At 61.8% G+C, this 25,474-nt stretch overlaps 2 protein-coding genes across 2 annotated transcripts; both read right to left on the reverse strand.

Moving 5' to 3' along the window:
- Window positions 1-7,435: 7,435 nt before the first annotated feature.
- Window positions 7,436-7,852, reverse strand: INAFM1 (InaF motif containing 1). Its single transcript, XM_065420701.1, has one exon. It carries the CDS (start codon window positions 7,850-7,852, stop codon window positions 7,436-7,438), a length of 417 nt encoding a protein of 138 aa, XP_065276773.1.
- A 5,749-nt stretch (window positions 7,853-13,601) lies between these two features.
- Window positions 13,602-21,424, reverse strand: CCDC9 (coiled-coil domain containing 9). Its single transcript, XM_065420994.1, has 14 exons — window positions 21,393-21,424; window positions 20,869-20,973; window positions 19,784-19,930; window positions 19,115-19,381; window positions 17,919-18,002; window positions 17,522-17,698; window positions 17,045-17,232; window positions 16,751-16,803; window positions 16,176-16,287; window positions 15,739-15,817; window positions 15,074-15,491; window positions 14,642-14,815; window positions 14,292-14,365; window positions 13,602-13,619 (listed from the first exon to the last, which is right to left on the reverse strand). Exons 1-14 carry the CDS (start codon window positions 21,393-21,395, stop codon window positions 13,602-13,604), a joined length of 1,899 nt encoding a protein of 632 aa, XP_065277066.1. The 5' UTR covers window positions 21,396-21,424.
- Between the last annotated feature and the right edge of the window lie 4,050 nt (window positions 21,425-25,474).

Here is a 25,474-nt window from a genome sequence, read left to right on the forward strand (position 1 = left end):
TGCGGAATAAGTGTGTCTACACGGGGGTGACCCCAGTATAACTGCACCACTTTACATTCATGCCAAAAAGCTCACTCGTGTAGAGGCAGCCCAAGCCTTGTTTTACGGCAGTGACGAGTTGCCCATTAGAGAAGAGCGGGCGCGGGTGCCAGGAATTGAGCTGTCAGCATCAAACGGAACAGGCTTGCCACACCACGGACCAACCCCGAAACCGTTCCAACAACTCACATGCTGACCCACAGCCTATCTAAAGCTCCACCCCAAATGCAGCCATCGCGACAGGCAAATCTTGACCTGGGACACGACTGGTCTGGTGTGGGGTGATTTGTGGGCAGACTATCAGAGCGAGCCCAGGGGACCGGGGGGGGGGGGGGGGGGGAAGCAAATGATCTAGGAGCGCCAGCCCAGACCCAGCACTTAACGTGGGCGGCACCGTCTCACCTGGATTCTGATAGACACCCTCCTTTGATCAGGCCACTTTCAGCAACACCCCGAGCGGCTTAACAACAAGCTTCGAGGCCAAACCAGTCTATCCATAGCAACTTGTGCCTGTCTGAGAGAATGACAATGCCAGAGAGGCTGGACAGGAGCTGCCCGCAAAGTGCAGGCAGGAAGACATCGGCATTTGCCCCATGGGCTCGGCTGTTCCCCGCTGGAAGGCCCCATGATGCCCCCGAGAAGAGATGGCTCCGGGCCCGTGGCGCAGAGCTAAGCAAGCACTCACCCCGTGTTCCCAGACCCCACAGGCTGCGTCCGTGCTCCAGGCGATTTTCGCAAGTGCGGACAGGCAGCGAAGGCTGAGGTTTTATAATGCCACAAACAGGAAGCTCCAGGGCTCTGCAGAAAAATTGCCTAGTTCAGCCCTTAGGAGCAGGGAGAGGGGTCAGAGGTGGGGTGGCGGCCCAGAAAGGAACCTGGCTGTGGTGGAGGCTTCCACCCCCATTCCTGGAGCTCTGGGTTTGATTCCCAGTGCTCCCACCCTCACCTAAACCCCTCGGGGCCCCGTTCTCTGTCCCCCCAGCACTTCATGCAGGCGTTTACACCCGTGAAACGCCCCCCAGGTCAGAACAGCTACACTCTCCCGTGGGGTAAATGACGGTGCAAGGTACGATCTCAGCTCCCTGTCTGGTCTCCAGACCGGTGCAAACACACACCTGCTCAGGACGGAGGCGGTGATGGCAGAGGGACCCTGCGCAGGCAGACGAGTCGGGCACAGATCTCAAAGGGGCCGTTTGGAACGGAATTGCATCCTGGGGAGATTAACTCAGCCAGCCAAGTGGGTGAGGTTTTGGCTCACATAAGCCTTCCTCCTCAGAGCCACTGAGCCATGGCGGGACACCTGCCGGCAGCCACGTCGCTGCAGATAGCATGGGCAACTGGGGCCGGTCTGGGGTCAGGAAGAGTCTCCTCTCGCAAAAACCTCATGTCAGCCCGCTTCCTGCTGCAGCGCCAGGGTGGGCGAGTGCCCCGCCCCCACGCCAGGCTGTGAGCTCCTTGCCATGGGGCCTCCCAGCTGTCTGCATCTTGGGCACTACCCACAGAATCCAACCCCCCCGGTGCACCTCGGCCCTGCCCCTGAGGGACCCTCTGGGGGGGCTCCATCCCAGGGCCCATTCAGACTTCTCCTCTGCTGAGGCTGCAGCAAGGGGGGTAGCTACGGGAGGGTGGGTAGGAACCAGCCCTACCTCCATCTCCCTCCATCTCCTTCCACCCAGGAGAGAGGGAAGCAGAGGGACCTCAGGCTGTAACCCCCCCCCCCCCCGGAGCTGGGGCAGGAACACGGGTCCCCTCTGGGGTAGCTCCCTGCAGCCCTCCCAGCTGAGAGGCCTTTGCTAGCTGCGGGGGGTGGGGCGGGGGCCCACTTCAGGCCTGATTCTGCCTCTGCGTTCCTACTTGAGAAACTCCACGATTGCACCTGTGTGAGTGAAAACGGGCACCTAGGCCGTCTCTTCATTAGTCACCTGGGGTCCCCCCTCCCCTCCCCCCCCCCCCGGGACCCAGGACTCCGGGGTCCTAGCCCTGGCGCTAGGCAGGGGAGCTAGTGGTTTAGAGCAGCAGGGGCTAGTGGTCAGAGCAACAGGGCTCCCGGGTTCTGTTCCCTGCGGCTCTGCGCCCTGATGGAGCCCCATATTCCTCCCGCTGGCCATGCCAGTCTCCAGCTCAGCACAGTAGCTCTGGGAAAGGCAACGTGGGGGACACACCCCAGCTCTGGCAGAAGGATGCAGGGGGAGCAGACAGAATCTCACCCCTAAACCCTTTGAATATGTCCTGTAGAGGAGCTGCTGCCCACGAAGTGCAGGCAGGAAGACATCGGCATTTGCCCCATGGGCTCGGCTGTTCCCCGCTGGAAGGCCCCACCACGCCCCCGAGAAGAGATGGCTCCAGGCCTGCGGTGTAGAGCTGAAGAATGAAATTGTGTTTTCCATATTGTATCTAAAACTCCATTTTGAAATGCTTAGTCCATTTTGCAAAACCTGCTGTAACCTTATTAACTTCGTTCAGATGTGTGAGTGAGGGATGCATGGATAATGGGATCAACCTCCAGCCCCAGCCTGTCCCCATAAGGTGAAGTGCAAACACCAAGGGCTGAAGATGCAGACAACAGCCCTGACAAAGTGAGAAGAGTCCACCCTAAAAGAAAAGAACAAAGGTGCAATTGAAACAAGATCAAAGCCAGGTCCGAGGCTGACAGTCACATCTGCAATTGATGGGTGATCAATCACACAGTACCCAGAGGCAGCGTGACACAGCAAGACCCATAGACTCTTGTTCAAACTAAAGCCTACAAAAAGGATGGGTGAGGTGGAAGACTTTGAGTAACGTTCTGCTGCCAACATCAAAGGGCATTGGTGTGCGCCTGACAGAGACCGGCTCTTCCTCGTGCCCGGCTTTCCTGGCCAGTTAGCCGCCACGAACTACGAACCCAAGCTGCGAAATCAGGCTACAGGCTCAAGCTACGTTCAGGACTGGTAACTATCCAGCAGCTGCAGAACATTTGATGTGTGTGTGTGTGTGTGTGTGTGTGTGTGTGTGTGTACGTAGGTATTAAGTATTAGCTATTGGTTATACATCAAATTGTGTTATCATAATAAACGTGGCATATTGCCTTGTCCCCTGAAAAGATCCTGTGTAGTTTTATCAGCAGAACAGCGGCGCAGAGCTAAGCAAGCACTCACCCCGTGTGCCCAGACCCTGCAGGCTACGTCCGTGCTGCAGGCGATTTTCCCAAGCGCCAATGGGCAGCGAAGGCTGAGGTTTTATAATGCCGCAAACAGGAAGCTCCAGGGCTCTGCAGGCAAATTGCCTAGTTCAGCCCTTAGGAGCAGGGAGAGGGGTCAGAGGTGGGCTCGGGCCCGTCTGCTCCGAAGTGGAACCAAGAATGGAGAGAGGAGAGTAAGCAGAATCCTGATTCTGACTTGTTGGTAGGAATTGATTATGTCCCTGTAAATCGAGTCCAGTCTCTGGGTGGTGGATCTAAAAGCAAGAATGCAGGAGAGTGTCCGGGTAGATGCTCAGAGCCCAGAGGGGCTGCAGTTGGTGGACACACCCGGCCAGCCACGGGATTCTTTAAGCAGGGAGGTTCAGATCTCAACCCTCTAGGAGAAAGGTGAGGGGGAAGGGACCCGAGCCTGCTGATGGGGAGAATGAGTCAACTCTAAGAAAGGAAAGGAAATTTTGCGGTATGCACAATGATGAGAATTTGAAAACTAGTGTCGGTGTTGATGCAAATTACCGGTCTGACAAGGGAGGGGGAAATTTGCCTATAGTTGTTGGCACAGAAGATACACCAGGTCGGAGCTTATAGGGATAAACTAGCTATTTTCAAGAACTTCGGGCAAGATCACAAAAGGTCCAATCCGCTATTGACCTAGTCAAATATTACCATGGGTTTGTAAGGGGATTCAGTAACATTGTTATTTCCATGATAAACCTTACCAAAAAAAAGCCTGTTCTAGTCAAACCTGATTTTGATAAACCATTTCTGTTACACACTGATAATGTTGATGTGAAACTGAAAAGTCTAATAATACTTGTGACGTTGCAGTCTATATGATTTTATGAAAATATGCTAATGAGTTAATATAATTTGTAACTGGAATATGTTTCATGCAAAATGTCTCTTGTAAGGTATCATTACAAAGTTTATAATCTACTGAGTGTGGTCATCCTATTTGTATAAATGTACCACTCTTGTATCTGAAACTAGGAATATGAAATATAACTCTGGAGTCCTATTGTGATTATGCAAAGTGTGGGCCATTAATGGTGGTTTGGAACCTTGATGGCTCCCATCAACTAGGACAATTGACTGTAGGTGGCTGTGTTTACCTGTAAGTCTTCCTGTATAGGTGTGTGCTGGCAAGTGGGTAATGAAGTCTTGCAGTGACATGTGATCATGTCACCTGAACTTGGAATCCATCTCTAACCTGGTGCTTTTCCAGTGAGAAGGGGGTGGGTGGGAACCTAGAGGGACAAAGGATTCCCGCCTTATGCAAAAGATATATAAGTGGGTGGAACAGAGAAAAGGGGGAGCCATCATGAGAAATCCCCTAGCTACCACCTGACCTGGAACAAGGGCTGTACCAGGGGAAAGGGTTGGGCCGAGACTAGGAAGGCGTCCAGTCTGTGATAGAAGCTGATTGCAACATCTCTGAGGGTGAGATTTACCTGTATTCAGTTTTCTTACTGTATTAGGCTTAGACTTGCGTGTTTTATTTTATTTTGCTTGGTAATTCACTTTGTTCTGTCTGTTATTACTTGGAACCACTTAATCCTACTTTTTGTATTTAATAAAATCATCTTTTACTTATTAATTAACCCAGAATATGTAATAATACCTGGGGGGGCAAACAGCTGTGCGTATCTCTCTATCAGTGTTATAGAGGGTGAACAGTTTATGAGTTTACCCAGGGTAAAACGGATTTATTTGGGGTTTGGACCCCATTGGGAGTTGGATATCTGAGTGCTGGAGACAGGAGCACTTCTTAAGCTGTTTTCAGTTAAGCCTGCAGCTTGTGGGGGATGTGGTTCAGACTTGGACCTGTGTTGCAGCAGGCTAGCGTGTCTGGCTCAAACAAGGCAAGGCACTGAAGTCCCAAACTGGCAGGGAAAACGGGCTCCGAGGTAGTCTAGGCACATCAGGTGGCAGTTCCCAACGGGGTTTCTGTGATCCAACCCGTCACAATACTGAATGAAAAATTCCTGTGATGCCTTCAGCAGTGCGTAGGGACACCCCTTTCTGCATTAATTTTGCGTGGGGCCATGTGACGCTGTTTGGAATATGGGAGACTGGAGGATATCTGCTGACAGCCAGTCTGGATGCGACGACTCCCACAGCTGGGAATGGGCTAAACCAGGGGTCTCAAACATGCATGCAGCCCGCGGAGCTCTTCCCTGCAGCCCGCCAAGCTCCCCACGCCCCCCCCCGTTACTTCCTGTCGCCACCAAACTCCCCTCACCCCCGCCCCCACCCCGAGTTATTTTATGTGGCAGCTAAGCTCCCTGTCTCTCCCCCGGCCCCGCCTGCCGCCCCGTGTCTCCCTCGAGTGTCCCCCGGGCTCACTTGCTGCCCCCTCACCGCCCGGAGCCTGCAGCTCACGCTCTGCTCTGCCGGCTTCTGGCATCACTTGCTGCCGCAGGGTTTTAGTGCCCCCCTCCACTAGGGTCAGGGCAGGCTGCCCTTCCCCTGCCCTAGTCCTGAGCCTCTCCAATGCCCCAAGCCTATCCAATGCCCCAAACCCCTCATCCCCAGCCCCACAGCCCTCACCCCTGCACCCCCTCCTATCCCCAAACTCCATCCCAGAGCCTGCACCCCCACCCCCTGCCCCAGCCTGGAGCCTGCACCCAGCACCCAAACTCTCTCCCAGAGCCTGCACCCCACCCCCTGCCCCAGCCCAGAGCCTGCACCCAGCACCCAAACTCCATCCCAGACCCCCTCCCCCACCCAAACTCCCTCCCAGAGCCTTAGGCAGGTGGGGGTGGAGTTTGGGGGGGGCAGGTTTTGGGCACCACCAAAATTTCTACAAACCTGCCACCCCTGGAAGAGACAGAGCGGGGGGGAGTGGTGGTGTAGCCCAGTGCAGTGGGGGGGCTTTACTGAGTGTATATATTTTATTAAAACTGCTTGGAGGAGGAGGTGGGAAGAGGCGGGGCAGGGGCGGGGCCTCATGGAAGGGGTGGAGTGGGGGCGGGGCCAGGGGCAGTGAGGGGGGATGTCAGTGATGCGGCCCTCGGGCCAATGCACTAGTCCTCATGTGGCCCTCGCGGTCATTTGAGTTTGAGACCCCTGGGCTAAAGTGACACAGTCTCTCCCTCACCTTGCAACCCCCCCTGCTCCCTGCAACCCCCACTCCTCACCCTGCTCCTCCAACCCCTCACCCTGCTCTCTGCAACCCCCACCCCTCACCTGCTCCTCCCAGCCCTCACCCTGCAACCCCCACCACGCTCCCTGAACCCCGCGGCTCTCTGCAACCCCCACCCCTCACCCTGCTCCCTGCAACCCCCCTCACCCTGCTCCTCCCACCCCTCACCCTGCAACCCTACCCGCTCCCTGCAACCCCCCCTCACCCTGCTCCTCCCACCCCTCACCCTGCTCCCTGCAACCCCCCCTCCCTGCAACCCCCGGGGCCCTGCTCCCTCCAAGCCCCACCCCTCACCCTGCCCCCCTAACCTCTCTGCTCCCTCCAACCCCCACCCCTCACCCTGCTCCCTGAACCCCTATGCTCCCTCCAACCCCCACCCCTCACCCTGCTCCCTGAACCCCTATGCTCCCTCCAACCCCCACCCCTCACCCTGCTCCCTGAACCCCTATGCTCCCTGCAAACCTCACCCCACCCCCGGCTCCCATGCCCCCACCCCCCTGGATGGGTAAGTTTGTGGCGTGACGCGGGACAGAGGCTGGGGCAGGAGCAGTGACTGGTTTATTGGACAGACAGACGGAGAGAAGGATACAGGTTTTGCTGAGCCCAAGGCCCGCAGTCCGGTGGCCCTGGGAGTCTGAGTCCATTATGTCCTTGACACCCAAAGCACCCCAGGCTCCTGGCGCCAGCACACGGTGCCTTGGGGTCGGGGGGGCTATGCTGCTATGTTAGCCTGGTGCCCTCCGACCCTGGCACCGGCCAGCCCCTTCTCCCGGCTCAGCCAGCCCACGCGTGCCCCCCAGGCCTGGAGAGGTGACGGCTCCCGCGGGCCCGTCCTTGGCCGCCTCCTGAGGCTGTCTGGACTTTTCTGGGCGCCTCCCCGGAAGCAGGGGGGACCTGCCCCCCGCCCGACTCCTGCGGCCACCCGGGGGGGTCCCCGCTGCGCGCCCCGAGCGATGCCTGGGGAGCCCTTCACGCCCAGGCCGCGGGCCCCGGCTCCGTCCCGGTCTCATCCCTCCTGGCCCGGCTCGGTCCCACGGGGGGAGCCCCCAGGGGCGGCTCCATCCTCCGGCGCCTCAGTGGGTCCCGTCGCGGCCTCTCCAGCCCGTGCGCCCCGCAGGGCCCTGCTGCCCGCTCCGCTCCTCCTGCGCGGGCCGCGGGCCGCCGCCCGGGCCCCCCTTCGCCGCCGCCTCCTGCAGCCCCGGCTCCGGCCCCGGCCCGCTGTGGTTGCAGAGCTGCGGGGCCTGCGGGCCGGGCTCGGTGCCGTTCTCCGCGCCGGGGCCCCGCGGCGTCCACACCAGCCCGTAGTAAATCACCAGCAGCAGCGCGGCCAGCGAGACGCAGAGGAAATAGGCGCAGACGGTGGCGACGCGCAGCCAGCGCGGGGGGGCCCGGCCGCCCCCCAGCAGCAGTTTCCCGCCCGCCCGCGGCCGATCCCCGGCGTAGCTGGGGGGCACCGGCTGCCCGGGCCCGTCTCCCTCCCGCTGCTTCATGCCGGCTGCGCCCAGGACGCACGGGGGAGGCTGGCACGGCCCGGGGCGCTCGGGAACCGCTTGTCCTGCCGGCCCCGCCCGAGCCCTGTCCGGTCTGGGCAGCCTCGCCTTCCCCTCCCGCGCCAGACCCGCCCCCCCTGCCAGACCCGCCCCCGCGCTGTGCCAGCCTCTCCGACCGGGACTGCCCCCTCCCCCCGCGCCCTGCCGGCTCACCACCCCACCCGGTCCCCAGGAGACAGAACTCTGCTCCCTGCCCCCCTTAATGCTGTGAGGGTGGGGGTGTCTCAGGGCTTGGACCGCAGAGCCTGCCCCCCACGCACACGGTTAGTCTGAGACTGGGGCGGGCGCATTTCCTATTCTCAGCCTTGAAGGAATCTGCCCCCCACCCCCAGCCTGGCTGCAGGGAAAAGAAGGGGGGAGACACCTATGCAGCCCCCAGGACTAGGAAGCCCCCGCTGAGCTCTCGGGGCTGCACGGACCCTCTGCCACACACCCCTCCTGGCACAGGTACCGCCCCCCCCCCCCCACCCCCGGACAGGGAGCTTGGGCTGGAGAAGAGAGCGCTTCCCCTTGCCATTCCCCGCTCTGTGGTGCCTGGGGACCCTCACCCCCAATCCCATCCCTGACCAGCCAGCCCCTGCCACCCGCAGCTTCGCCCCTTTCACCCTTCCAGCCCCGTCCACACGGGCGCACAGTAACCTGGTCTCCACGCATTAGTGCTAAGGCCAAGATGTACTCAGGGGTCTTTTGCGTAAAAGTCCTGGACAGCTCACAGGTAATAAATAAAAATCCACCGCCCTGTGACCTGTCCAGGACTTTTACTAACAATACCCGTCTAAATCTCTATTTCTGGGGCCCCGCTGCTCCAGGGGGCCCTGCTCCAGTGCTGGGGGTTGACTGCCCCCCAGCTGCTGCTCTCGGGATTGCTCTCCGGGCACCCCTGGGGCCACTGCTCCAGCAGCCCCAGGACCGCTGCTCTGACGCTCCCTTGGGCGGTCCCCGGAGCCAGTTGCCCAGAGCGTCCCAAGCAGTGGCTGGTGAGGGTGGCTCCAGGTCCCTCCAGTAGCGGCTGGTGTGGCTGGCTGTGGGTCACCCGAGTAGCTGGCCCTGAAGTCAGAAGAGCGGCTCGCAGAGAGGCATCTAAATCTGAAGCTCCATCCTTGTGGTCTTAAGGAAGGCAGCTTTCCTCCACGTGTCTGCTGGCTTCTGCATCAGATTTCTAACACCTCCCTGTCCCCACTACAGCGAAGAAAGATGCTGGCTCCACGGATTAACGGGGGCAGGGTGGGGCTATGTGGTGCCCGCAGCATGGGCGATTGCATTAGCCTCTGAGAGCTGTGCTATGTCCATGCCACAGGCCAAGGGCTCACTGCAGGTTTGCTCTGTGCGCAGGAGGCCAGGGCCTGCAGCAGACCTATCGCTGCTTCCTAAGAGCAGCCAGACCAGGTCAGACCAAAGGTCCATCTAGCCCAGTATCCTGTCCTCCGACAGTGGCCAATGCCAGGTGCCCCAGAGGGAATGAACAGAAGAGGGAATCACCAAGTGATCCATCCCCTGCCATCCATTCCCAGCCTCTGGCAAACAGAGGCTAGGGACACCATCCCTGCCCAGCCTGGCTAATAGCCATTGATGGGCCTTCCTCCATGAATTTATCTAGTTCTTTTTTGAACCCTGTTATAGTCTTGGCCTTCACAACGTTCTCTGGCAAGGAGTTCCACAGGTTGACTGTGCGTTGTGTGAAGAAATACTTCCTTTAGTTCATTTTAAACCTGCTGCCTGTTAATGTCATTGGGTGACCCCTAGTTCTTGTGTTATGAGGAGTAAATAACACTTCCTTATTGACTTTCTCCACACCAGTCATGATTTTATAGACCTCTAGCATCTCTCTCTCCTCCCCCCCCCCCCCCAGTTGTCTCTTTTCCAAGTCGAGCAGTCCCGGTCTGATTAATCTCTCCTCACACGGAGCCATTCCAGACCCCTCATCATTGGTGTTGCCCTTTTCTGAACCTTTCCCAAGTCCAATGGATCTATGGGGTGTAACAGATGGAGCACTCTAGGCCACGGCGCCTCCTGCTGGTCAGTCCAGGAATTAGCACTTTCCAGTCTTGGAGCACCCCCTGCTGGCCAGTGTCTCGCCTGCCTCAGGCCTCCATGTCTCTCCCGGACCCCAGCACCCCTTTCCCTCAGGGGTGCTGCCCACACTCTGGGTCTCCCTTCCCAGGGGAACCCCCTCCCCCTATGCCCACCTTGCCTCAGTGGCTACTGCCCATCATCATCTAGCCCCTCTCCTCTGTAATGGCCACTCATCATTGGCAAGGGGGTTGGACCTACTGCCTTTCCCCACAGCCCAGTACCTCCCTAGGCCTTCCTGCCAGACCTCAGCTCCCCAGCTCAGCCTTCCCCTTCCCCAGCACAGCTCTGTCCATGGGACCCTTTGCTCCTTCAGGCAGCTAGGGCCATCTCACTCCAAAGCTAGAGAGAGACTGACTGCCTTTTGGCCCCACAGCTCTTTTATAGGGCCCAGAGTGGCCCTGATTGGCTGCCCCTCAGCCTTTTCTGATTGGCTCCCAGCCCTAGCCCTCTCCAAGGGCTGGCTTTTAACCCCTCCAGGGCTGGAGCGGGATAACCACATCTGCACGCAGTATTCAAGATGTGGGCATACCATGGATTGATAGAGGCAACATGATATTTTCTGTCTTAATGATGCCCCACATCGTTTGCTTTTTTGACGCCACTGCACATTGAGTGATTGGGCAACAAAATGGCAAATGAAATGTAATGTGGATAAATGTAAAGTAATGCACATTGGAAAAAATAACCCCAACTATACATACAATATGATGGGGGCTAATTTAGCTACAAGAAGTCAGGAAAAAGATCTTGGAGTCATCGTGGATAGTTCTCTGAAGATGTCCGCACAGTGTGCAGAGGCGGTCAAAAAAAGCAAACAGGATGTTAGGGATCATTAAAAAGGGGATAGAGAATAAGACTGAGAATATATTATTGCCCTTATATAAATCGATGGTGCGCCCACATCTCGAATACTGCGTACAGATGTGGTCTCCTCATCTCAAAAAAGATATACTGGCACTAGAAAAGGTTCAGAAAAGGGCAACTAAAATGATTAGGGGTTTGGAACGGGTCCCATATGAGGAGAGATTAAAGAGGCTAGGACTCTTCAGGTTGGAAAAGAGGACACTAAGGGGGGATATGATAGAGGTATATAAAATCATGAGTGATGTGGAGAAAGTGGATAAGGAAAAGTTATTTACTTATTCCCATAATACAAGAACTAGGGGTCACCAAATGAAATTAATAGGCAGCAGGTTTAAAACAAATACAAGGAAGTTCTTCTTCACACAGCGCACAGTCAACTTGTGGAACTCCTTACCTGAGGAGGTTGTGAAGGCTAGGACTATAACAGCGTTTAAAAGAGAACTGGATAAATTCATGGTGGTTAAGTCCATTAATAGCTATTAGCCAGGATGGGTAAGGAATGGTGTCCCTAGCCTCTGTTTGTCAGAGGATGGAGATGGATGGCAGGAGAGAGATCACTTGATCCTTGCCTGTTAGGTTCACTCCCTCTGGGGCACCTGGCATTGGCCACTGTCGGTAGACAGATACTGGGCTAGATGGACCTTTGGTCTGACCCAGTATGGCCGTTCTTATGTTATGTTCTTATTGAGTGGATGATTTCAGAGAACTATCCACAATGACTCCAAGATCTCTGTCTTGAGTGGAAACAGCTAATTTAGACCCCATCATGTTATAGGTATAGTTGGGATTATGTTTTCCAATGTGCATCACTTTGCACTTAACACTGAATTTCATCTGCCATTTTGTTGCCCAGTCACCCAGTTGTGTGAGGTCCCTTCGTAGCGTCCAGGGAACCACAATCCTGCCCCTTGGACAAAGAGCGACTGCTCCGTGTCACCAGGAGCCGCGTGCTCTGAGCACCCAGCGGACAGACCAGCTGCGCTGATTCCAGGAGCAGCCAGCCCCAGGGAGCCCTGCACCTGCAGTGCCGCCAAAGCACCCGTGAGCCGAACCGTGCTGGGGCGGTTTGGCGCCGTTAGAAGGGAGCAGGGGCCAGCTCTGCGCCCAGCCTGCTGAGCTCTTCTGGTCCCCACGGTGGGGGCTGATGTCCAGGAGATTAAACCTCTTAACTGATTTGAAACCAGGTTTAGCGCCGAGGTCTGGCCGGTGGGCAGCCGCCCACCCATGTTACCGCAGTGCTCCTACTGGTTCCACCAATCCAGCTACATTTACCCAGCGCCCGTCCCCCCGGGACCCGACCGGGCTTTACACAGAGATCACCTATTGTAGTACAGCCACCTCTGGGGCGGAAGCCATAACAGCACACAGCAACGCTGCACCATTGCTTGAGATGGAGCCACAGCCGCTTTAAATGTTCTGGGGGAGGGTGGCTCAGGACAGGGGATTAACTAGCAATGCTGGAATCTAGCCAGGGCCCTGGGTTTAACAGGTACAGAAAGCACCAGCTGCCCAGATTTCTGTCTCACATGGACAGCCCTGATGGCTAGGCCCAGAGGGATTCCACAGGGAGCGCGTGCCCGAGTGAAGGGGCACTTGTAAGGTTGCCCATCCCCACGGCAGTGCCCAGGAGCACAGGCTGCCCCGGTAAGAGATTTGTCAAGTCACATGCCCCCACCCCTTAAAGCTGCATTCTCAGAGCCGTGCTGCCATCCCATCCCCTCCCCGCCAGGAAGAGCCTGACGCAGCCAGGCCCAGCGGCTTTGTGAAGGTTTTATTGTAAGAAAGTCAGGTATGTTGGCATTGCTTTTACATGATCGAAAGCGGCCGGACAGCACAGGAGACCTGGGCAGGACAACCAAGCATGCCAGGGCAGCACCGGGGAGTGAAAACACCTCTAAGCCCAGGCTCCTGCCCCCCCCCCAGCGAGCAGGGTGGGGGAGTCCTACCCCCTGGGGAAAGGATTCACGGGCTGCACAGCGGTGGGTGGAACCGGCTGCCCGGGAGCGCAGACCAGGAGGACGGGGACACATTCAGCCAGCCCGAGAACAGCCCCTTGCAATGGTTACAGCTGAGAAGGGGCAAAGCGCGGCTGGCTCCAGCACAGGAGACGTTGGCTAGTAGTGCTTGGACAGGGCTAGCTGCAGCTGGTGATCATACACGTGCCCCCAGGTAACCCACAGCCCTCGCCTGGACTTCGGAGCTAGCGGGGCGGGACAGGGCGAGCCAGGGGCAGCCGCACACAGGAGAGGCCCTGGCTCACATAGTCTTTACACCGGGATTTAGGTCACCCCTAATCCCATGAGAGGGACACACACACACACACACACACACACACACACACACACACACACACACACACACACACACACACACACACACACACACACACACACACACACACACACACACACACACACACTTCAGCAGGAGAGGTTAATTGTGGACAGACGCACGTCGGATCCCAGACATTTTGCACCGCTTGCTGGAACGACCTCCTCGCCCCGCTGCTCGGGGTCATGCAATTCCCACCAGAATAAACCCTCCAGGCCACCCACCCCACACACACCCACACATACCCCTGCACCCCCAGGCTGGGCCCCCGGGAAGGTTAACCCAGACAACATCCAGACAGCTAAGCCTCAAAGCACATCCTGCCCGCACGGCTCCAGAAAGAGGCTCTACCAATCTGTGGAAGTCACGGAGGGAGCCGCCTGACCTTTGCCGCGGCAGCCTCGGGGGTGGCTCTGGGGCATCAGGGCTCTCCATTATCCTGTCAAAGGGGGAGAGAGAGAGAGAGAGAGAGAGAGAGAGAGAGAGAGAGAGAGAACGTGCCGTGAGTTCGAATCCTGGCCACGGATTCTGTCGGTGCAGCTGACAGAGACAGGTCACCCCACACCCCAGCAGGCAGCGCCGATCTGCGTTTCTGCTGCACTACTGACCCCAGCTCCTGTGGGGCCCTGAGCGGGGATCCGGGTCCCGCTGCACAAGCGGCTAGCGGAGAGCTCCCAGGTGGGAGGCCCAGCAGCTAAAGCCGCTCGCCCCTCAGTGACCCAGCAGCAGCTGCTGCTTTCCACGTCCTCAGACCAGACCCCGTCCAATCCTGCTCCACCGAAGTCAATCCCGCCCCCCCACTGCCAGCAGGCTCAGGCCCTGGGTTAGCTGCCCCCTCGGATGCACAAAGGGGCCTGTCTCACCCTCGCCTGGGACAGACACCGGGACAGGAATGCGCGGCAGCCCCGAGCCAGGCAGCAGCCGGTTTCCCTGTTCGGGATCTGCCTATGCCCGTCCAGAGTGAGCCGTGACAAGGCCCAGCACGGCAGGCGGGTCAGTCTGCAGCGGGAGTGCCCCTGCCAGCGGGGCTGCGAAGAAGGGGAGGGGCAGAGAGAAGGGGCAAGTGCCACTAGCGACTGGCGGGCAAGGCCGAGCTCTTATGGAAACACACCCGCTCAAGGTCCGTGATTTGCACCGCGCCCGGCACCGGCTCCGCCTCCAGCTGGCTCGGGGTCTCTACGGCTGCTGGGGAGGAGAGGGAGAGAGCATCAGCAGCCGGGGGCTGCGGGCAAACCCCCCAGCCCAGCCGCGCATGGCTCCCTCCTGGCTGGGGGTGAGCATCCCTGGGGACTGAGCCCCACACACAGCCCAGCCAGCCCCCTCCCCTACCAGCCCAGCCATGGTTCCCCAGAGGCCAAGGGGAGCCTCCCCTCCTTCCAGGGGTTCCAAGCAAGCCCCCGGCTCTTGCCCCCTCCAGCCCCCCCCGCCACGCTCAGCACAGACCCCGCCCACCCCCAGCACCTTGCGTCGCAGGGACCCCCGGCTCCTCAGGGCTCCCAGCCGTGGTGGGGGCCGGCTCCTGCCTCTCCGTGCCGCCAGGGGCTGCTAACGCCATCGATCCCCTGTCCCGTGCCGGCTGCTCCTGCTGTGTGGCCTCGGCGGGCTCTGCCGTGCCCCGCCCACCCGACTCCGCAGCTGGGGGGAGATTGGGAGCCATTATTTCCTGGGGTGATGCCCCCCCCAGTACTCCCGCCCTCTGACCCCTCCCCTCTGTCAGCCCCTACTCCCCCATCCCACTGGGACCACACCCCAAGTCCCACACCAGGGCCCTCTCCATTGTCCAAACGGGGCAAACACCCCAAGCCAGACCAGCCTGATACCTGCCCCCCCGGCCCCCCACAGCACACAGCTCTCCTCCCCTCCCCCCAGCAGAGCCCAGCCAGTGCCCCTTACCTGCAGTCTCTCCAGGGGGCCCTGCCCGCTGTGCCTGGGGGGCGGGGCCAGGGCCAGGGCCCTGTGGGGGGCTGTCCCCCACACTGCCTCGGGGCGAGTTCAGCTCCATCTCCTCGCCCCAGTCTGAGACAGGCTGGTAGCCCTCAGCTGGGGAGAAGGGGCTGAGGGGTTTGCCCTGTCCTCCATGAGCTCCCGGCGGGGGCATGTCCAGCTTGGGGGCTAGGACCCGCCCAACCTTCAGGGCCCGCGGGGCTTTCGGGGACTCCACGGGGGGCGCTGCCTCCTCCTCCTCGCCCGACGAGCTGAGGTGCCCTTCATCATCATCATCCTCCTCACTGACATCCTCCCACTGGTCCTCATCCTCGTCGGGGGGCTGCCGGGGCTCGGGGGGCAGCTGGGCGGCCAGCACCTCCGCCTGCTGGCACAAGGCAGGGACGTTCAGACAGCGAGGGGCAGCGGGACCCAGGGAGCCGCGGGGGACAGTGGGACAGGGCCTGATCCTGCGTGAGTGAGTCCCCGTGATGGGATTGGGGGGGGGGGGCTGTAGGAGACACGGGGCTGTAGGGGGAGTGGGGAGACATGGGGCAGAGCTGCAGGCTGAGCTACTTGTAGAGAGGACGGGGGGGGGATCCCCGAATGGCCGTGGCTGGACCCCGCCCCCTTACCTGTGGCTCTTCGTGGCGGGGGTCAGGCTCCTCGGCCCCTGGCCCCTCGTCCTTCTCCTCCCACCGGTTGTCATGCATGCTGGGTGGGGGAGGAACAGGCGTCAGGAGGGCCCAACCCAGCCAGACCCCATTCGGCACCCGCCCCACCCAGCACTGCAGAGCCCAGCCCAGACACACCGACCAACAGGGCCAACTAGCTCCGGAGGGGTTCACACCAGCCCAGGGGAAACTGAGGTCCAGTGAGAGGCCCCCCTTCCCTTCGTCACGCAGGGAGTTAGTGGCTTAAATAGGGACAGAACCCAGGAGTCCTGGCTCCCAGCCCCCCGCACCGCCCAGTGCTCTAACTTACCAGACTCCACTCCCTCCGCCCAGAGCCAGGAATGGAACCCAGGCGTCCGGCCCTCGGCCCTCACACAGCAGGGCAAGGGTGGACTTACCTGTAGGGCTTGGCGGGCGCGGGTCGGCCCCGGCCCTTCCTCCTGCGCTCGGCCCGGTGCTCGGACAGGAACTCCCCGAAGATGGGCGGCCTGGGGGGGCGCTTGTTCTCGTCTGAGAGGAGAGGGCAGCAGGGAGTTAACAGTCTGGGGGCAGGGGAGCTCACAGCAGGGCTGCCCCTGGCCCGTCCCCACGGCTGTGCGGAAGGCAGGCCAGGGCCGGACGACGCTTCCCAGAAGCGGAGGCCTCCGGATCACCCCAGGGTCCGTCCTTGCCGGGGCTACAATTCCAGTCCAACCAGTGGAGAGTCAGCGGATCTGCCCTAGGCATGGGAACAGACCTCCCCCCACAGGGGTACTGCCCCCAGGGCGCGACGTCCCCCATCCCCCACTACCCCCATGCTGTCCAGTAGGGCCCCCCGCCGCCTTGCACCTGGGCCCGGGGCTGTCCCACAGGGACCAACCCCCCCCCAGGACCCTCCGCCAGGGCGTCGGTATCCCCACCCGTGGGGATGGGGAATGGCAGGGGGAACCCCCCCCAGTCTCCACCAGGCCCTGGCGCTGCCGGGGTCACTTACCACGCCTGGCGCCCGGGTCCAGTCCTGGCACCGAGCCACAGCCCTCCTTAAACCTGAAAGACACGTGCTGGGTTAGTGCGGCCACGGGCGACACCCCCCCCCGCCCCCGAGCTGGGTGTGAGCCCAGAGACACCCCCGCCCCCCACTGACCAGCTCCCCCACCTGCTCCTCAGACCGGGCCCTATCTGCCCCCCCCTCCGCCAAGCGACCCAGCTCAGGCCCCCCGAGAACCAGCGCAGCCCCGGGGCCTTCCCCACCCGCCCCGGGGATCCCGCTGCTCCGCCGCCCTCCTACATGGTGTCCGTCTTCTCGGCGTCCCACTCCCGGCACCACTGGCCCGTGGGCTTGCGGTGCCGCGCCAGCCGCTCCTGGTCGATCTGCTCCCGCTCCTTCTTCCAGCGCACGTACTCAGCCCGCTCCCGGCCCGTCATGGACAGCGTCATGTCCAGCGGCCCCCCGCTCTTGGGGCCTGGCCGGCGGCCCTGCGGGGAGGGGGAGAGAGACACGCAGCTCACAGCCAGGAACGGGTGTCTCACAGGGCCGTGGGACGGGACCCCCACCCCGCCCCACACACTCCCACCCAGGCACAGCCCCTGCCCTGAGGGGCACCAGCCCCACGGCCCAACCCCACCGGCTGGCCATGGTAGGAGGGGCAGGGGGCTGGGATACACCCCCCCCCCACACACACACACACGCCACCTCCCACAGACACCCACCCCAAGGCCCTCCCCCCACGGGGCCCCCTTGGCTCCCCCTCCCCAGGGTACGTACCGGGGCGTGCCACTCCTTCTCCCGCTCCATGCCTGTCTTGACCTTGTCGAAGTCGGGCCCCCCCCAGTTGCGGACGTGCCGCCGGCTCCCCTCCTTGCGGTCGGCCTCCTGGAAGGAGCCGCTGCGCCGCGGGTCATCCAGGAAATTCCGCACCGGGTTCTTCTCCTGCAGCCCGTCCTGCAGAGAGGCAAGGGCAGGGTCAACCCGGAGCCACGGCTCCCCCACCCCCACTGCAGGGAGGGCGCTGAGGTGCGGACAGCTCAGCACAGGGGGCCCAGAGGCCCTGGGGGGAGGGGGGAAATCCACCATCCCCCTGCACCTCCCAGCAATGGTAGCAAAACAGGGGCGGGGAAAATGGGTTTTCCAAGCTGGCCACCCCTCCCTGCCCCCCACTCACCCGCTGGTTCCGCTCATACTCCGCAATCTTCTCCATTTCCTCGTTCATCTTCTCGATGTTCTGCCGCCTTCGCTCCTCCCACTCCTGGTGTGGGAAGGGGAAGAGTGAGAGGGCACAGCAGGTCCAGGGGACACCGGCACCACCCGGGGACACCCACATCCCATTCCCTGCCCCCGCCCGAGCCAGCCAGTCAATGCCCAGGGGCTGGATCGGAGCCAGCACCCCCTAGAGTGGAAAGGCCCCAGGGTTACTAGGAATAGTCAGCATGGATCAATCATGCCAAACCAAACCTAATTTCCTTCTACGGTAGAGCATTACTGACCGAGCGGACAAGGGGGGAAGCCGTAGATGAGTCATATCTTGATTTCAGGAAGGTTTTTGGCACAGCCCCACGTGACATTTTCCTAAGCAAACCAGGGAAATGTGGCCTAGAGAACGTTACTCTAAGGCGGGTGCCTGGCTGGTTGAAGACAGCACTCAACGAGGAGTTATCAATGGGTCGCTGTCAAACCGGGAGGGCAGATCCAGGGGGGTCCCGCAGGGGCCAGTCCTGGGACTGGTACCAGTCAATATTTTCCTTAGTGACGTGGATAACAGAGTCCGCTTATCAAGTCTGTGTATGACGCCCAGGAGGAGGGGCTGCCGGCACTTTGGAGGGCAGGGTTAGGATTCAAAATGACTGGGACCAACTGGAGAACTGGTCTGAATTCAGCCAGGTGAAGCACTTTGCACCTCTCTTGGGAAGCGGGGACTGGGCGGAATCAGATGCACAGCTCCAAAACAGGGAACGACTGTACATCGGGAAAAGTTTCCGAATGCTCGGGGGAGAGACAGGCTTCCCCGGGCGGCTGGGAGATGGGTTGGACAAACCCCCGTCAGGGCTGGGCTGGGTTTCCGTGGCCTGGCTCAGTGCCGGGGGCTGGACGCGACGACCTCTCGATGGCCCTTCCAGCCCAGCATTGCTACGATTCCATGTCCTCGTCCCCACCACCCGAGCCGGTGCCCCCCAGAGAGACCCCATGTCCCACTCTGCAATCCGCCCCCCGGGGGAGAGTCCTGCTACGAGCCTTCACCCCCTGCCCCAGCAGAAAGCAACACGCAACACCAGCACGAGTGCAGTGAGCGTGAACGCGTGTGCAACGCACTATTGCTGAACTAGGCCCAGCCTGGCAAACTGCCCGCAAGACATGACGCACCTTGGATTTCCTGTCAGGGCCTCCTTCTCCTGCCGCCGTGACCGCACCGGCCCCTCCTCGGCCCCGCGGCCTGCGCCCTCGCCCGCCCGGAGATGGCCCATCCCCTGCGCCGCCTCCTGCCCCTTCCCAGACGGGCTGGTCAGGCTGCTCCGCCCGCGGCGACCGGCTGGAGGGGTACGGTCCGACCCGCCCCGCGCCCCGGGGAGGTGGGCCACGGCCAGCCTTGGGCGCGCCGGGGGACTTCCTGTCGCTGACCACGCGCTTCTCCTGGGGCAGGGGAGAGAGGCAGAGGGTGAGACACCAGGGCCGGGCCACAGCTGCTCCCCACCCTCCTCCCCCGCAGCACCCCAACTTCGTGTCCCCCTCAGCCCCCCACAGGAGCTGTGCCCCCCACCCTTATCACCATACCCCTCAGCTCCCCAGCAGCCATGTGCCCCCTCCGGCTGGCATCCCCACCCTCCTCCCGCTCACTCTCCCTACAGCTGCTGCCTCCCCTAGCTGGCTTTCCCAACCTCCTCCCCCTCCACAGGAGCTGTGCCCTCCACTGGTTTACCCACCCCCACTCTTTATCAGTGGCTACCATCCCCCCAGTGCTCTGCTACCTTGCCCCATGCCCTTGGGGGCTGTCCTGTCCCTCTCACCCCCCACCCCACCAACCCCAGCGCTCACCCCGGGGGACAGCAAGACCTGGACAGTGATGGAGACGTCCTTATCCACCCGCTTCCTCTCGGGCTCACCCTCGGAGTGGCGCGGCCGGCGCGAGCCTGTCACCGCGATGCCTTCCTGCTCGGCCTTCTTCCGATCCTCTTCGATCTCCTGCGGGGAGCGGCAGGGACGTGACGGGGCTCCCGGGCCGAGAGCCAGGGCTCCCCAATGTATGCACCCCGTCTTGCCCCTGGAGCCTGGTATCCGCACTCCAGTGCACCCATCTGGACTGGTACCGAACCCCTTCCCCGCTGCCCCAGAACTGGCCCTCAGGCCCAGAACGCGCCCCCCCACCCCCGCCCCCAGCACCAGATGCCTCTGCTTCAGAGAAAATAACCCTCTCCCCCCATGTCCCTGTTTAGGGGACCCCCAGGGATTCTAGGACCTGCCCCCCCTCCCAGCCTGGTGTTACATAAACCACCCCTGGCGCTAAGCCGCTGCTGGACGTTTGTGTCTCACGAGCCGGATTACACGGCTTCTCAGTGCCTTAGGGCACGTCCGACACCACGGGGCGGAACCCGCTGCAGGGGTCGGCGGTGGGAGGGGGACTGGCACCGGGATAGGGGGGCTGGCACCGCAGGGGAGGGGTCGGCGGTGGGATGGGGGGGCTGGCTCCGGGATGGGGGGCTGGCACTGCAGGGGAGGGGTCGGCGGTGGGATAGGGGGGCTGGCTCCGCAGGGGAGGAGTCAGCGGTGGGATGGGGGGGCTGGCTCCACAGGGGAGGGGTCGGCAGTGGGATGGGGGGGCTGGCTCCGCAGGGGAGGGGTCGGCAGTGGGATGGGGGGGCTGGCTCCGCAGGGGAGGGGTCAGCGGTGGGATGGGGGGGCTGGCACCGGGATAGGGGGGCTGGCACCACAGGGGAGGGGTCGGCGGTGGGATGGGGGGGCTGGCACCGCAGGGGAGGGGTCGGCAGTGGGATGGGGGGGCTGGCACCGGGATAGGGGGGCTGGCACCGCAGGGGAGGGGTCGGCGGTGGGATGGGAACTCACTGGGGCTTTCCTACTGCCCAGCACTTTCTGGCACCAGTTTGAACCCCCCCAGCTCCCACCTGGTAGCGCTTGATGAGCGCCTCGTTCTTCTTGCGCAGTGCCTCGATGCGCTTGTCCAGCTCCGCGTCCTTCTCCTCCTTCGACTTCAGGTCCAGCGTGGCCGACTAGGGAGAGAGCGGGGAGAGCTGGGGGGGCCCACGGGCCGAGCCAGGGCAGGGGCAGGACCCCCCCACCCCACCCGGGAGCGGGGCAGATGCTGCAAGTCCCTCCCCACCCCCCAGAGGGGCCCGGCTGGAGCCCGACGCCTGGCACCTCGGGCCCCGGGAGCTGGGGGGGGCTTACACGGGCTGGGGGGGTCCCCCCAACTCTGGGCTGGGTCAGAGCAACAGGGGGGACCCAACTGTGGGGAACCCCTGGAGCTGCCAGCGGCACCGTGACCCCAGGGCGGGACTCCTGCTCCACCCCCACTTTGCCAGGGGCACCCCAACCCGAGGGGGGCTGGCTGGAGCCAGAGCTGTGAATGCAGCCCCCCTCCTCCCCCGATCTCCCCCCCCCCCCGGCCGATCTCCCCCCCCAGACTCACCATCTCCTGGGCCAGGCCGGGCCGGGCGGCTCCGCTGTGAAAGATACCAGGGGTCAGTCCCGGGCCTGGCCCCTCCCGTGTGGGGCAGGGCCAGGCCGTGACCCCACTGCACAGAGCTGCGGGGCGCCCCGGGGCACGCAAAGCGCCACGGGCGGAACGACAGAGACCGACGGGGGGAGACCTCTACCCCCCCGTCCCCCAAATCCCCCCCACCAGCCCCCTACCCCAGACCCCCCACCAGCCCCACCTACCCCCCGCCCCCCAAATCCCCCCCACCAGCCCCACACCCCAACCAGCCCCACCTACCCCCCGCCCCCCAAATCCCCCCCACCAGCCCCACACCCCAACCCCCCACCAGCCCCACTTACCCCCCTGCCCCCCAAATCCCCCCACCAGCCCCACACCCCAACCAGCCCCACTTACCCCCCCGTCCCCCAAATCCCCCCCACCAGCCCCCTACCCCGGACCCCCCACCAGCCCCACACCCCAACCCCCCCACCAGCCCCACTTACCCCCTGCCCCCCAAATCCCCCCACCAGCCCCACACCCCAACCAGCCCCACTTACCCCCCGTCCCCCAAATCCCCCCCACCAGCCCCCTACCCCGGACCCCCCACCAGACCCACTTACCCCCTGCCCCTCAAATCCCCCCACCAGCCCCACACCCGCTGCCCCGCAAATCCCCCCACCAGCCCCACACCCCGCCCAGCCCCCCGCGACCCCCACCCTCCAAATCCCCCCACCAGCCCCCTACCCCGGACCCCCCGCCAGCCCCACACCCCAACCCTCCACCAGCCCCACTTACCCCCCGCCCCCCAAATCCTCTCCCAGCCCCACACCCCGCCCAGCCCCCCGCGACCCCCGCCCTCCGGACCCACCTGTCCCCGCTGCTCCCCCTGCCCGCTCCTCCCACTCCACCACGTGTCTGGGCCCCACATCCGCTTCCTTGGGCGGGGGGGGGCCTTAAAAGGGCCACGACACCCCGTCAGTCTGTGGGCCCCCCGCGATTGGCGGGTCTGAGCCACGCCCCCACACGAGCCACGCCCCCAATCAGGGTTAGCGCTGGGGGCGGTCCCGGGGCTGATGCTTAGGGGTGACCCCCCCCGGCCAGGCTCAGTCCTGGGCTGGGCCGGACAGCACCCCAGGGCGGTCCCAACCCGGGGTTCCCCAGCACCCCCAGCCAGAGACAGGGGCCTCTCTGTCCATCCCTCCGTCTGTCTGTCCCTCCATCCATCCATCCATCCATCCATTCCTCCGTCCGTCTGTCCCTCCATCTGTCTGTCCGTCTGTCCCTTCATCCCTCCATCCATCCATCTGTGCATCCTTCCATTCCTCTATCTGTCTGTCCCTCCCTCCCTCCATCCATCCCTCCATCCCTCCATCTGTCTGTCCCTCTCCATCCATCTATCCCTCTGTCTGTCCGTCTGTCCCTCCATCCATCTGTCCCTCAATCTATCTGTCCAGCCATCCCTCCATCTGTCTGTCTGTCCCTCCATCTCTCCATCCATCCATTCCTCCGTCTGTCTGTCCCTCCATCCGTCCGTCTGTCCCTCCATCTCTCCATTCAATCGTCCATCCATCCATCCATTCCTCCATCCGTCTGTCCCTCCATCCATCAGTCAGTCTGTACTTCCATCCATCCGTGCATCCTTCTGTTCCTCTGTCTGTCTGTCCCTCCATCCATCCATTCCTCGATCTATCTGTCCAGCCATCCCTCCATCTGTCCCTCCATTTGTCCCGCCATCCAACCATCAGTCCATACTTCCCTCCATCCCTCCATCCATCCGTCTGTCCAACCATCCATCCATCCTTCCATCTGTCCCTCTGTCCATCCAGCCATCTGTCCAACCATCCATCAATCCCTCCATCCATCTGTCTCTCCGTCTGTCCCTCTATCCATCTGTCTGTCCTTCCATCCGTCTGTCCCTCAATCTGCCTTTCCCTCCATCTGTCTGTCTGTCCCTCTGTCTGTCCCTCCATCAATCCATCCATCCTTTCATCTGTCCCTCCATCTGTCTCTCCGTCCATCCCTCCATCCATCCCTCTGTCCATCCATCCTTCCATCCATCCCTCCATCTGTCTGTCCAACCAACCATCCATCCATTCTTCCATCCATCCATTCCTCCATCTGTCTGTCTCTTCATCTGTCCTTCCTTCCATCCCTCCGTCCCTCTATCTGTCCATCTGTCCCTCCATCCCTCCATCTGTCCCTCCATCCTTCTATCCATCCATCTGTCCATCCATCCATCTGTCTGTCCATCCGTCTGTCCATTCCTCCATAGAATCATAGACTCGTAGGATTGGAAGGGACCTCGAGAGGTCATCTAGTCCAGTCCCCTGCACTCAAGGCAGGACCAAGTATTATCTAGACCATCCCTGACAGGTGTTTGTCCAACCTGCTCTTAAAAAATCCCCAATGACAGAGATTCCCCAACCTCCCTTGTCAATTTATTCCAGCGCTTAACCCCCCTGACAGGAAGTTTTTCCTAATGTCCATTCTAAACAGCCTTTGCTGCAATTTAAGCCCATTGCTTCTTGTCCTGTCCTCACAGGTTAAGGAGAACAATTTTTCTCCCTCCTCCTTGTAACAACCTTTTATGTATTTGAAAACTGTTCTCACGTCCCCTCTCAGTTTTCTCCAGACTAAACAACCCCAGTGTTATCAATCTTCCCCCGCAGGGCAGGTTTTTTAGATCTTCCATCATGTTTGTTGCTCTTCTCTGGACTTTCTCCAGTTTATCCACATCTTTTCTGCAATGCGGGGCCCAGAACTGGACACAACACTCCAGTTGAGGCCTACCCAGCGCGGAGCAGAGCAGAAGAATTACTGCTCGTGTCTGGCTTACAACACTCCTGCTAATACAGCCCAGAATGATGTTTGCGACCCTGCCGGCTCCCACTGAACCCGCTAGGTGGAGCCTGCGGGCCGGTGCTGAGAGCGAGCGAAGGCAGCGTGGGAGCTGGCGAGAGGCGCTGTCGCAGGGAGGGATGCGGGATGCTCCAGCTGGGAGCAGGTCTGAGCTGGGGCCCTGAGCAGCGTCCCGCAGAAGCGCCAGGGCTCAGGCCCAGCTCAGTGCTTGGGTGGGAGCCCGGGAGCCGCACGCTCGGCCCTAAAGGGGCATCTGGGGTTAAATAGTGAAAAGGGGACCCCAAAAGGAACCCCACCCCACCAGCCCTGCTGGTGCCCCTTAATCCTGACCTGCATTCCCTGCTGCCCCAGGCCTGAGCTCCCCACCCCACACAGCTCTGCTGGTGACCCTCAATCCTGACCTGCAGCCCCTGCTGCCCCAGCCCTGAGCTCCCCACCCCACAGAGCTCTGCCGGTGCCCCTCAATCCCGACCTGCAGCCCCTGCTGCCCCAGCCCTGAGCTCCCCAACCCACACAGCTCTGCCAGTGCCCCTCAATCCCGACCTGCAGCTCCTGCTGCCCCAGCCCTGAGCTCCCCACCCCACACAGCTCCACCGGTGCCCCTTAATCCTGACCTGCAGCCCCTGCTGCCCCAGCCCTGAGCTCCCCACCCCACACAGCTGTGCCAGTGCCCCTCAATCCTCACCTGCAGCCCCTGCTGCCCCAGCCCCGAGCTCCCCACCCCACACAGCTCCACCGGTGCCCCTTAATCCTGACCTGCAGCCCCTGCTGCCCCAGCCCTGAGCTCCCCACCCCACAGAGCTCTGCCGGTGCCCCTCAATCCCGACCTGCAGCCCCTGCTGCCCCAGCCCCGAGCTCCCCACCCCACACAGCCCTGCCGGTGCCCCTCAATCCTGACCTGCAGCCCCTGCTGCCCCAGCCCTGAGCTCCCCACCCCACAGAGCTCTGCCGGTGCCCCTCAATCCCAACCCATGGCCTCCTACTATCAGGGCTGGATTCTGTCCTGTGGGTTGGGGTGCGGGAGGGGGTGTGGGCTCTGGGTGGGAGTTTGGGTGCAGGCGGGGGCTCCGGGCTGGGGCAGGGGATTGGGGTGCGGGCTCTGGGTGGGAGTTTGGGTGCAGGCGGGGGCTCCGGGCTGGGGCAGGGGATTGGGGTGCGGGAGGGGGTGCGGGGTGCAGGCTCCGGCCGGGAGGCGCTTACCTCAGGCGGCTCCT

This window comes from Emys orbicularis, chromosome 21 (assembly GCF_028017835.1).
Source record: "Emys orbicularis isolate rEmyOrb1 chromosome 21, rEmyOrb1.hap1, whole genome shotgun sequence".
NCBI classification, from domain to species: domain Eukaryota; kingdom Metazoa; phylum Chordata; order Testudines; family Emydidae; genus Emys; species Emys orbicularis.

What these genes read in the sequence shown, in the direction of transcription:
- CCDC9 (XM_065420994.1), bottom strand. An exon ending in CGCTCATCAAGCGCTACCAG is followed by an intron (nt 19,931 to 20,868) that starts GTGGGAGCTGGG and finishes CGCTCCCCGCAG; the next exon opens with GAGATCGAAGAGGATCGGAA. An exon ending in GGGGGTCCCTGCGACGCAAG is followed by an intron (nt 14,366 to 14,641) that starts GTGCTGGGGGTG and finishes TCTCCTCCCCAG; the next exon opens with CAGCCGTAGAGACCCCGAGC.
- INAFM1 (XM_065420701.1), bottom strand. Translation starts at nt 7,852, where the DNA reads ATGAAGCAGCGGGAGGGAGACGGGCCCGGGCAGCCGGTGCCCCCCAGC.